Genomic DNA, 13,024 nt, shown 5'->3' on the forward strand with positions numbered 1-13,024 from the left:
CAGTCAATTACTTTATAACAGTTCAAGTATTTAAACAGAATTCCACTTTTAGAAATGTTCAAATTTTTTACTATTTTAGCTAATTCTCGGGTTTATTATGGTCAGTTTTTATCCTGAAGAAAATCGAGCTGTTTGTGTTACAGGTGAACAGTCACTTTTTGAACCTAATTATCAAAATGCATAAATTGAAGTGCAAGATTAGCATGGACTGTTTCAAACAAAAAGTTTTAAATGATAAGCAGTCAAATTGTAAGTGTTTTCTGAATTCTTTCTCCTCAGCATCGTTCTACTTTTATTGCCTCCCAACATTACTTGGAAACATTGGTAGATGTAATGTAACTTGGCAAAAAATCTGTTGTCAGGGTCAAAATGGTCTGAGTTCTAAGTTATCTTGACTACTCCCCTTCCAACCCAGAACCAGATGGCATTAACATCAACTTCTCTGGCTTTTGTTAATGCCCTCCACCCAGCCCCCACTTCTTCCCCTGTCACCTTTCCCCAGCTCTGCCTCTCTCCCCTTTCCCCTCTGTCTCACACAGACAAAATCAATTCTCACCTCTCCCCTTATCATATCTAATTAAGATCTTTTGTTGCTCTGGACTCCTTCCCTCAGTCAGCACTGTCTCTATTCTGAGTTTTCCTGTTTTTATTTTTTTTTGCTTAGTCTTTGCTTATTCCTTGAAAGCTTCAGCAATCTATCTGTCTCCTTAAGATGCTGAAAGACAGCTGTGGTTCCTCTAGCATTTTGGTGTGATTTCACTGCAATCATAGCATCTACAGACTTTTGTGTTTCACTCCTGTGTGGATTCTATTCCTTTCTTTCAATTTCTTAGTCTTGGTCACAACTGCTCCCGGGATGAGGCCTTCCATTCCATGCCATCCTCCTTCAGAAAATGCAGTTTCATTAACTCAGCCTCACCTGCTTCTCTTGTTTCCCCCCCCCCCCCCCCCCACTCCACACACGTCAGTTCTGGCCCCCCTCCCCAGATGCAACAAACGCAGGGTTCCTCTCATCGTTAACTATCACCCCAACAGCCTTCCCATGCGACGTATAATTCTCCACAATTTCTGACTCTTACAACGGGATACCACTACCAGCTGCATCTTCGCCACATTCTCTAGGAACTGCTCCCTCATCCGCTCATCCTTTCCCACCCATCGCCTTATTGGCACCTACTGCATGACTGCAAGAAGTGCTTTACTCGCACTCCTACCTCCTCCCTCTCCACCATTCGGGGTCCCAAACAATCTTTCTGAGTGAAACAATACTTCACTTGTGAATCTGTAGGGGTCATTTATGACACTCCGTGCTCCTAATGTGGGTTCCTCTGATTGTAATAAAATACACAAATGAGTTGGTGAAACTTGGCTTCTATAGGAAGTAAAGGGCCACCAAAGTTTCGGGCCTGAACCCTTCATCAAGATATGAACAAAAAGCTGGTGGATGTCTGAATAAAATATTGAGGGAGGAAGGGGTAGGTGGAAGAGTACTGGCTAATACGTAAGAGGTTAAAGATGTGGAGGATAGAATAGTAAAAGGCTGTGATGAGGGCAAGGGCTAGCGCTCTGAATGGAGAGGGAAAGGGACGCCAGATCCACTTCCCCTATCCACTTCCGGTAGAGACAGTTCCCTTTGGGAACTTCCTCATCCCTTCCTACCAATAACCCACTCAGTACCTACCCTTGTGCTTGCAGGAAATGCTACACTTGCGCCCACCACTATTTGGAGCCCCAAGCAATCCTTCCAAGTGAAGCAACACTGCACTTGCGAATCTACAGGGGTTATCTACTGCATTCGGTGCTCCTGTTACGGCCTTCTCTCTGTTGGAGAGACTGGATGCAGACTGGGAGATTGTTTAATTGAGCTCCTTTGCTCCGTTTGCTGCAATTACAGCGACATCCAAGTGGCCAACCATTTTAATTCTGCCCACTATTCCCACACTGATGAGTCTATCCAAGGTTTCATGCACTGCCAAACCGAGGAAACCCATAAATTGGAAAACAATATTTAAGATTCAGTTTGGGCACTTTCCAACCTGATGGCATTAACACAGACTTCTCCAGTTTCTGTTAGTTTCTCCAAGTCAGTCTGTGTGTGTGTCTCTCTCTCTGTCCCTCCAGCTCCACAGTCCCTGCACTCTCCATTCAGAGCCACCCCAACCCCCAATTCTTTTTTATTCCTCTTCTATCCTCCCACCCATATCCACTTCTGACCTGCGCTCCTTCCCCTCTCAACTTCTTATTCAGCTTTTTTGCTCATCCCTTGATGAAGGGGCCAGGCCCAAAATGTTAGTAGTTACCCTTTCCTTCCAACAACTGCTGGGTGACCTGCTGAGTTTCTCCAGCACTTTTGTGTGGTGGACGCACCCCAGGCAAAACCCTTGCCACCGCGGAGAATATCGACAGGGAGCAGTGGCAATCATCAAAGAGGCACATGCTCTGATCCCGCTGCTACCATCAGGGAAGGGGTGCAGGTGCCATAAAACTTGCACCACCAGGTTCAAGAACAGCTGCTGCCCCTCCACTATCAGACTCCTCAACAACAAACAATCAAGGCAATTAAGACAGTTTTCATTTGCATTTTACTGATTTGCAGTCAGTTTATTCAACGTACACGTGTAAACAAGTAATGTCCAGGGGTTTTATTTTTGCACTACACCACTAAGAGGTAATTCTGCCTCAACCGCAGCAAAAGAATCTCAGGGTTGGATGTGATGCCCTAAATCTGAGAATCTATTGCCCCACTAATCTCAGAGCATGAAAAGTCAAACCATGCACGATTTAAAATGACGTGATGTTTACGTTGCAATGAGCTTCTTTTGCGTGAAAGGATTTACAAAAACGTAGGATGATTTGGCATGTTCCAAATCACCTGCCTCAGCCACCCGGGCCAGGAGCTGGTGATTGACAGGCGCTGACCCCGGGGGGGGGGGGGGGAGAGGAAGGAGGTGGGACCCGGAAGTAGTTCCTGCTTGACAAAGCGTTGGATCAAGATGGCGTTACGACCAGGATCGGGAGGAGGCAGCGGCAGTGGGTGAGTGGTGGGACTTCGGTTCTCCGCGACCCCCCCCCCCCCCCCACCTCTCTCTCTCTCTCCTGTTGGCGGCGAGTCCGGGGGGGGATGAATGAGGGGGCCGGACCGGGCCGCCGACAACTCTCCCCCTCCCCTCCCAACCGGCCGGCTCCTGGAAGAAGGCGCCGGCCCTTCCCTTCCCTTCCCTCCAGTCTGAAATTAAAGCGAAACGCGTGGCTCTTTTCAAAAATAAAGGGGGGGGGGTAGAATGGGAGAAAGTGCCGGGGTTTAGTCCCGCCTTTCAAACCGAGTGGAAATCTGATGAGCTGCCCACTGAATAATTCATGTGGCAGAGGAAAATCGGCCCCTCATGCATCTTTCATCCGGCCTCCTCTCATTCAGCGGCGAACTTTGGATCGTCACCTCGCCCTTTCTCGGTACCTCTCCCTCCCAGTGATCGCCCAGTGGAAGCCTTCATCAAACCAGTCTCTCTGTGTGTGCGTCTGTATATGCGTGTGTGTCCGTAATATGTGTCTGTATATGTGTGTGTCATGTGTGTGTGTGTCTGTATCTGCGTGTGTCTGTATCTGCGTGTGTCTGTATCTGCGTGTGTCTGTATCTGCGTGTGTCAGTATCTGCGTGTGTCAGTATCTGCGTGTGTCAGTATCTGCGTGTGTCAGTATCTGCGTGTGTCAGTATCTGCGTGTGTCTGTATCTGCGTGTGTCTGTATCTGCGTGTGTCTATGCGTGTCTGTATATGCGTCTGTCTGTATATGCGTGTGTCTATGCGTGTCTGTATGCGCGCGTGTCTGTATGCGCGCGTGTCTGTATGCGCGCGTGTCTGTATGCGCGCGTGTCTATGCGCGCGTGTCTGTATGCGCGCGTGTCTATGTTTGTCTGTGTATGTGTGTGTCTGTGTGTGTCTATATGTGTGTGTATGTGTTTATGTGTGCGTATATATATGTCTATGTGTAGAGAGGGAGAGCTTGAACTATATATTTGATGCTCAGCAGGTCTAGCTGCACCATTTTTTTTGGAGACAGTTGACATGAATGAATGTTTGATATTTCTACTGGCTCATGATCATTGCTCGGAAATAAATCCACCGGACAGAAAATGAAATGAGAAATTGTAACCTGCAATACTTCTTTTGGTCATTTATTTTGGATACACTCACTTATCAGATGATAGTAGCAAAGTGGTTTAAGTTACTAGAATATTAGCCAAAGTACTAGATTTAGCAGCATAAATGTAAATCCCAACATAGTTGTTGAAGAAGATAAGTTGATGTAATTAAATATGGAATTGCCTCATAACTACTTGATTGTAGTTAAAGATTCAACTGATTCATGTGATATTCATGGAAATAGGCAATACTTACTTGGTCTGGTTTGTATGCAACTCAAAGTGTACCAATTTGGTTGGCTGTTAATTGGATTAGATTCAACTTTATTGTCATTGGGCCAAATACAGATACAAAGCCAATGAAGTGCAATTAGTGTCGAACCAGAAGTACAAAGAATAGTACTTGGTATTTGCACATAACTGCGAATAAAAGCAAGCGCTCCAGCAAACAAACAAGTGTAAATGTACTGACAGCAATTCCACTCAGTGCTGTGATTTAAGGTTCAGCAGGGCCACAGGCTCAAGAAAGAAGCTCTTCCTGAGCCTGCTGGTTCGAGACCGGATGGAAGGAGAGTAACAAATCCATAGTAGGGTGAGATGCATCCATGATAATGCTTTTTGCCTTGCCAAGTCAGCATTTCTCAATGGTGGGCAATTGGGTGCCGATAATCTGCAATTTTCCCCACCAGCTGGGGTGCTTTATGGTCCAATGTGAGACAGTTGCCATACCACACTGAGTTGCCATAGGTGAGTAGGCACTCAGTGGTACAGCAGTAACAATCCAATGGTATCCTGGGACACAGGTGAGCTTTCTTGATGTTCCGCAGGAAATAAAGGTGCTATTGGCGCCTTTTTGATTAGGAGTTCAGGGGCCAGGTGAGATCATCTGAAATGTGGACACCAAGGAAGTTGAAGCTTGATACACTCTTGAACTGTGAAGAGAAATAGGGCTCAAATGAAAGAATAAACAGAAAATTAAGTAGGAAGCAAGAGCCACCAATTCTGCTTTAAGGTAGTGCCTAACATTTTGAAAGATGTCTTTGTCATTTACTCAAATGCAATTACCCCCAATTTTTCTTAATTGACAAAATTTGGTGTAATGTTTTGTCACTTAGGGTCCAGTTGTTCAAATTTGTGAAATCTGTGTTGGTACATTAGAAACTTCAGTGTTGAGGAAAGGAACCCATTCCATCCAGTTTGGGGACTTGGATATAAGAGGAATTATAAAACTTCCTTTCCCAAGCACATGCCTATCCCCGGGATTGTGCCACCACTGTTTTTTTACCACCCTTTTTAAAAACAATGCAACACTAAGGACACCGATAGCAGATAAATAACAATACAGTAGAAATATTATGAGCCCTATAAGAAGTTTTTCATAATGTTAAAATTGATGAATTTGAATCACCTTGAAATTGCACTAATTTTATGAGAAGCTAAATGTTCATCGCCATCAATTGTTAAAAACAGCTTTCTGATAATCCATTTGAAGGAACAAATAATTGTTGCATTGTAAAATAGCTATATTCTGAAAGCCTTCCCGTTTTTAAATTGTATATGGATGATGTGATCTGAATAAAGAAGTGGGATATGTCAGTAATTTTTTTGGAAACTTCCGATCGATCATTTTTTCCTTTTTGCTTACAGAGTGCTTATAATTTTGCCTACAGATCAATTGATATTCCAGCAAATTTAGTATAGAATTGTTTATGGTTTGAAAATGCAATGAAAGCCTTATTAACAAAGTAAAATACAGTTATGAAAAATGAAACCTTCTGGTTAACCAGCCAAAGAAAGAGCAGCATATTCTGTTTCCAGAATAATATAAAACAAATCATTTACTGATTAATATTTTATGTATAACATTAAATTCTGACTTCATATTCTGGCCTGATCTCTCAGTTGAGAATTGGGAGGTTATATAACTACATTCAGTTTTAACATTTGCAAGGAATTTTAGTTCATGAATTTTTCTAGAATTTTAATCGAAGAGACAGTAAAACGGATTGAATTGAGGGGCATTGGATTACTGATTTCACATTGAACTTGTCATGTAGTACTGAAGGTATTGGATAAATATTGCTTCTCCAAAACTGAGCATCTCCCACATGTAAATCTTTTAAAAAATATTAATGATGTAGCCATATGGCTGGAGGAGTCTTTTAGATGGAGATTCCAAGTATCTCTCGATGTATAAGAATAAATATTCGATGCATTTTGTGATAAATTGCATGAATTGAAGTGTTCAAATGATAGGCTACTTCTGTTAATCTGAACTCCTTAGTTTTATATTGAAGCTTTTATCATCTTTTATCTTTTCCATGTATTGTCTTTCAATGAAATTTATAAAAACTCTGGTTAGGCCACAATTCTGATCAATGCATTTTAGAAAACCATTGACAAGGGTGCAGAATAGATTTAATAAAATGGTTTCTGGGCCAGGGGATTTCAGCCATAAGGATAGTTAAGAATCTCTGAAATGGTTCTTTGATGTCAAGGATTAAGAAGAGATTTGACTCATGATAAGGAGAAATAAATTGTTCCTGTTAGGAGTGGGATAAACGACCAAAGGATACAGATTTAAAATGACTGTCAAAAATTCCAATGATATGTGAGGAAATTTTTTTTAATGCAAAGAGTTGATATGATCCAGGATATGCTGTCTAAAAGCTTAGTGGATGCAAATTTTGATTGTAACTTTGGAAAGGAAATTTAATAAATGCTTGAAGGCAAAAAGTTTTTCTGGCCTCTTGGGAAGTAGTGGGTGAATAAAATGAATGACTTTGTGCGATACATAGACCAAATATCCTGAGATATATCTGAATTCAGCCAAATAAGGAGATCTTCCTGCTACATTCAACTTACCTGACACACAGTAGTTATGTTCTCAAACGTTTTACCAACACTTCCAACACAAAAATTGGTATGTTCCAGCCACGGTTCCTTCATAATTTAATCTGTCACTCTGATCTCATAGGCATTTCCCTCAGCTCTTTTTAATTGCTGGCTTTTAATCATTTAGTAGCGTAGTCTAATACATAATTGAGTGAGAAAGCTCTTGTTTAAGGAGTGGGAGAATAGAGTCACTGGATCCACACTGTTATTCTTTCCACCTTTAATGTAGGTAAGAGTGAGATGGGAAGGATTGTGATACATGGAACATTACAGCACAGTACAGGCCCTTCAGCCATAACATTGTTCCAACCTATGTAAACTTACTCCAAAGCAGTCTAATTTTTCCAGACCTCACACCTCTATCAAAAAATGTTTCAAATGTCTCTATTGTACTAGACTCCTTTACCAGTACCAATAACAATGGCTGGAAAACAAGAGGTGATGCATAATCAGAATGAATAGCAAGGCAGCAAATTAAGAAGCAGAGCCTTAAAGGTGGTAATTTCTGTGCGAATACCTGGGTACAGCAAATTGGTACAGCTAAGTAGGTTAGAGAAATGAACCTGTGGCAACAAAGATGAATCCCATGCACAAAAATAAATACATTTGTATGATCTGAGAACCAATGCAGAGATATGGCACAGGATTATTTAGATTGGGTCCTGAATATTAAATATTGAACATTTAAGAAGGGCAGGAAGCCAGGAAAACGTGGAGGAGTGCCTCTGCTACCAAATTATGGTTGTTGTTCTATAGAAAGGAATGACCTAAGTTCAGGGGATGAGGACGAGGAAGTTGCTTGGATGGAGAGTACAAATAAAACCTCGCCTGTATAAGTTGAATACAAACCCTTAAACTGAAACCACATAGGAGGATGGAGTGTAAAGGAAGAAATAATGGGATTGAGGCATACAAGGTGGATGTGGAGAAAATGTTTCCTCCTATGGAAGAAACTAGATTTAACGGTTTGAGGCACAACAGGTGAAATCTGTCAGAGAACCATGGGTTTAGAACTCTTCCTCAAATTGTGGAAGTAGAGTCTTTGAATGTTTTGAAGACAGAGGTAGATGAATATTTGTTCAGCACAGGGGTGCAGGGTTGAAGTGAGATCAGCTGTGATGTCTAAATGGTAGGACAAGGTTGAGTGCCTTCTAATTCATTTTCTGAATATCTTGTAGCAATCTTTTATGCAAGTGGTTGTCAAATTGTCGAATGAGTGAAAGATTGCATAGACTGCTTACTGCTTCATATATGAACCTGCTGCCAACGTGAACTATTGAAGAGTTGAAGGCAGTTTGGCAGTAGTGGAATAAAATTTCTTCACATAAAAATAGCCAAGAGCATGTTGAGGGGCTGTCGACTATATAACCTCAGATTGGTGACACCGCAATGTGTTTAAAACAAAAAAACCACACCAACATCAAATTTTCATTAGACGAACCGAACAAAGACATTGAAACCCTTACTCGACTATTTTCCTAACTAATCCTCCTTTGTGACTCTTGAGGCCTGACAGCGTTGAGGAAATCTTTCTGGAATAATGAATAATTATGTTTATTATTGAGGTCACACAGAAGCTCAATCTCCCAATGTGCTTCACAGCTTGTGCTCACTATCTTTTGATTTAGGATTCAGAGTGTTTCCACTCTGCTGAGACTAACCTATTTATTCTCTCTAAGCTGTTCCAAGTTACAGGGCATTAATAATCTTGTTAGTAATTTTTTTTTGTTGCCCATGTGTCATATTGCCTGGTTATGATTCATGATAATGTACTGTTGAATAAATGTGATCTCGGTGGAAAAACCTGCCTGATTGCATTTCCCTCCAGTATTTCCCATCCAGAACCACCATTTTTAATCAAGTTTGATTCTGTCATTGAATGTGAACACTGATAATCCTGGTGTTCTTGTTACAAATGTACTGACTCAGTTCAATAATGCTAAAGATTTTCTGTCAGTAGTTGGTTTGAGAAGCTCTATATTGGTGATTTACACAATTTAAATATGCAAGGTTTAAGTCCTGCAGTCATTTGGAAATCTTTTGAGTGCCAGCTTTGGTCCTGGGAGTCCAATTTTAAATTGATGCCTTTTCTTTTACCTCAGTGTTGTAATCCCAGTACACATTTAATGAGACTATATGCAGGGTCATGGTTTGGTGCCATTGTGTTACAGTTAATAAGTGCGAGCTGCAGATAGTATTTAAGGGGTGTTCCAATGGTCTGTGACAAATTTGACGTGGAAGCTGATAGCCTTTGTTGAGCTGCTTGATATCAAGAGGTTAAGGTAAATGTTGGCGACAATATAACAACACTTCTGCGGATATTGATGTTGGTAACCAGCTGCGGTACTACACAAATGCACAATTTTAATGTGATGGATAAGTTACAAGACCAACAATTAGCAACCTGGACCATTGATCCAGAAATGAGTGTCAATTCCGCCAAGGCGTTGGTCAACTTAAATTCAAGTAATTAAAAAGAGCTAGAATTTTGCGTTAGTCCCATTAACAATAAACTAGAAGATAATCGTTAAAAACCCATGTGGTTTGCTAATGTGCTTTGGGGAAGGAAATTTAATTTCCTTATCTGGTCTTGTCTCTGTGACCCCAGATCTGCCCATGTGGCTTTAGTCCAGAGGCAATTGGAAATGGATAATGAACAGGTTCAGCACCTGTGAATAAGTTCTTATGAAGCACTTCACATATTGGAGCAAGCGTTCAGATTCATGTGTTAATCAAATTATATTTCAGGATATCAAATTCTGTTTAATGTTATGTACCTAAAATGCACAAAATTGTTTTTCATTGATTTGCCCGGGCAAATCATTCTTTCTGCTACTTGAAAATTTTTTTTAAAGTTGCATTTTGCCTTATATTAAATAGCAATAGCTGGAATCTCAGCATGATTTGCATTAAAAAAAAATTCTAATTCTCCATTTCCTCAATTATTGTGGGGATTGTTGGGTGAACTCAGAAATGTGTAATGATGTTTGGGGTGACGGTGCAGATTTGGGGTGACTGCAGTGCAGGAGAAAGACATTAGCCCCATTGCATCAATGTTAAGCATTAAATCCATCATTCCCATTTCCATCCTCTTCCCCTGTAGCCCTCTACATCCCTCAAATTTCTTTTGAAAACCCTGGTTAACTGTGCTTCCACTCCAACCTATAGGAATCGAGTTACAAAGCTGCATAAATTAATAGTTTATCCTGGCATTCCCTCTGTATCTTTTGCCCATCAGGTTAAATCTGTCCTTGAAATGGGACGCTTGAAATGACTGTGTCCATGAAGGATCACTTAAAATGGGCAAGGCGAAAGGTTCCATTTCCAAAAGGGGAACACAACCTGATTATACCCTGAACTGCATAGCCTTTACCATGCAGTTTTCCTCACAGGCCTCTAAATTTCAGGACCCCCACCGATTTTCTCCCTTGTCTTCTCCCAGCACCTATCAAATTTCCTTTGTGAAGTATTTATAAACTTAATAATCAATTGTTGCAGTGTATTTCACCTTTTGTATTAAGATTTGTTATGCTAATTTTATTATTTTTTTCCACTTTGGTTGCAGCTTCATGTTTCCAGTATCTGGGGGATTAATTCCTCCCCAAGGTATGTATGGCAATGCATATCTTGATGCTTTTCTTTTGATTCATGTAACATTTTCTGACCCATTATGTGTCATGTATTACCATCATTTTTCAACCATTTGTTGCAATGCCCTTGTTTTGTGTGTGTTTCTATTAAAGCACTCATGAGCTCTGAATAATTTATTCTTCAGCAGTTGGATTTGGTCTATAAAATATTTTAAAATTGGGAAATGCATATCAATGTTCTTAAAAGTGTGTAGAGTACCAGAGATACTTTTGTACAGTAAGTGAAAAGCTGCAGTGATTAGTAACTATTTGCGAAGTTTCTGGTAACGTGTGAAAGAATTCAGTCACGATCCCTTCCTTTCCACTTGCCCTCACCCCTTAACACTCATCACTAAAATGAACTAAGCAATTAACCTTTCCTCCATCACTGTTATTTTGAACCTTACCTTCCTTTCAGGAAATCAAAATCTCAGTGATGCTATAGTTTGGTAGGGTGAAGCTTTCGTCTTTTTCCCAGCAGTTTTCACATTCCTACCCATGGACACATTTTCCATGGATAGGTGAAGTTTCCCCTAAGTCTGTTTTTATTCTCTGCTATTCATAGTTTAACACGGTCTAATAATTAACTTTGAATCTTAGCAAACAACTTCCTGGAAAATGTATTCAACCCAGAATGTATTGTAAAAAATCCCTCTGCATTGAATGTAAAAGATATAACTACAGAGAAAATAAAATGCTAATATATTTTGTGTAGGCTGAAATGGCAGCATTAATACTTCTGCCTACACAGTTGCTTGTGGTTTCTACATTAAAGAAACAGCAGATGACATCTTGAATTTCTTTATAAATTATACAGCAAAACATTGTTACGTAAGTGGAATTGGAGCAGATTTATTTTCTGGTTAAATAGTTAATAGGATTGCCGTAGATCTCTCACTAGAGAGATATGCTTGTCAAAACACCTCTACAGAAGGAGGCCATTTGCTGTGTCATGTCCATATTCTCTCTTCCTGTACTTTCTTTGCATCTTAATAAGTTTACACACATTTACTTGAATTTCTCTTAATCACAATTATCTTATTTCTGTCATTGCTTCTTGTTGGGTATTTCATGCTCTGATTTGAAAATAAATATTTTTAACATATTCACTTAGTCATTTGCAGTTTACATTTGTTTTATTGTGTCTTTTTTTAAAGCACTCCTTACTTGTCTCTGCTCTTCTGTAAAGAATTTTTAAAATAAAAACAAAAAATGCGAGAAACACTTAACCATTCAGGTGACATTTGTGGTAAGTGTCAGTTTGAAGTTGTCGGAACTTGGTTTGTGTTCTAGTGAAGAAACTCATCCAAGGTGATTTTTCTTATTAAACCTGGTTATTAAGTTTATATAGTAATGTACATATTGTAGAAAGTGTTCATAACCAGGAAACATTCCACTTAAAGAGCTATTGAAGCACAAGTTAGGTTGAACAAGAAGTTTGCAGATGGAGGAGAGTTCCTTCACACCAAGTGCTGAAGGAACTCGAAAAGCGTATCTTATTCTGCATTTCTAGCCTTTTTGAAGATTTTGTTGGTATAAGAGGAGAAAATATGTTTTAAAAATATACCATGTACTTTGGAAAAATTTCAATCAGAATCAATTTATCCACCATTATTCTCTAATTGTCTGAAATCATGTACATAGGAACTAAGAGGGGATCAGGCCACACAGCCCTACTCTGCAACTCAATAACTTTGAGGTGAGGTTTTCTCTCAGTGAATGTTTTCGGCACTAATCTTCTCTCTTAATATTATTTCTCCTGCATTGAAGTCCAGATTGTCTGACTGGTTCCACTTTACTCCCCTAAATTTATACTAAAATCCACTTACCTTTGATCTCTTAGTTTAACTCTACTTTTTTCCTATTGATATTTATATTGTGGTCTCCTCTCAGCACCTGTGTTCAGTCTGCAAGGGCGATGCTGGGCTTCCTCTTTTTAATTTTTCATCCCACTCTGAGCTGCCTGTCTATGACCTCCTGCACTGTTACAGCAAAGCTCAAAGCAAGGTTGAGAAATAAGTCTGAGGAACAACTAATCTTCCTTCTGTCCCTCTGAACTCAATATGGAGTTCTGCAAATTTAAGCCACACTCTCTGTCTGAATCAGAACTGGCCATTTATGCCAGTCATTCATCTGTGATATTGGCTCAGATTTTCTCTCTCTTTTTTAATAGCCTGGCCTGTGGCACGTGCAGCAGCTTTACAAGAACAAATAAACATAATGTGCTTCTCAAAGCTGCATTCATTCATATGGTCCTCCCTATCAGAGGAATTTCCTTTGATCTACACATTTCTCCCTGCCTGCCCTGCAACAGAAAATTAATTTGTTTTCTTTCTTCTAATTCTGACAAAGGGTCTCAGAC

The 13,024-nt window shown here is 40.1% G+C and overlaps 1 protein-coding gene across 10 annotated transcripts in view; it reads left to right on the forward strand.

Annotated features, from left to right (window-relative positions):
* Positions 1–2,963: 2,963 nt before the first annotated feature.
* Positions 2,964–13,024, forward strand: part of synrg (synergin, gamma) — a 98,970-nt gene continuing 88,909 nt past the window's right edge. For 5 of the 10 annotated variants that reach the window (XM_069910426.1, XM_069910427.1, XM_069910430.1 and 2 more), the window contains exons 1-2: positions 2,965–3,034; positions 10,599–10,639. In XM_069910426.1, coding sequence (XP_069766527.1) covers positions 2,994–3,034; positions 10,599–10,639 — 82 coding nt within the window. In that variant the 5' untranslated portion in view covers positions 2,965–2,993. Of the gene's footprint in view, positions 3,035–10,598; positions 10,640–12,306; positions 12,362–13,024 lie in introns of all 10 variants that reach the window. The other 5 variants (XM_069910433.1, XM_069910435.1, XM_069910429.1 and 2 more) reach the window with 4 other exon arrangements.

The sequence above is a fragment of the Narcine bancroftii genome, chromosome 14 (assembly GCF_036971445.1).
Source record: "Narcine bancroftii isolate sNarBan1 chromosome 14, sNarBan1.hap1, whole genome shotgun sequence".
Lineage (NCBI taxonomy): Eukaryota > Metazoa > Chordata > Chondrichthyes > Torpediniformes > Narcinidae > Narcine > Narcine bancroftii.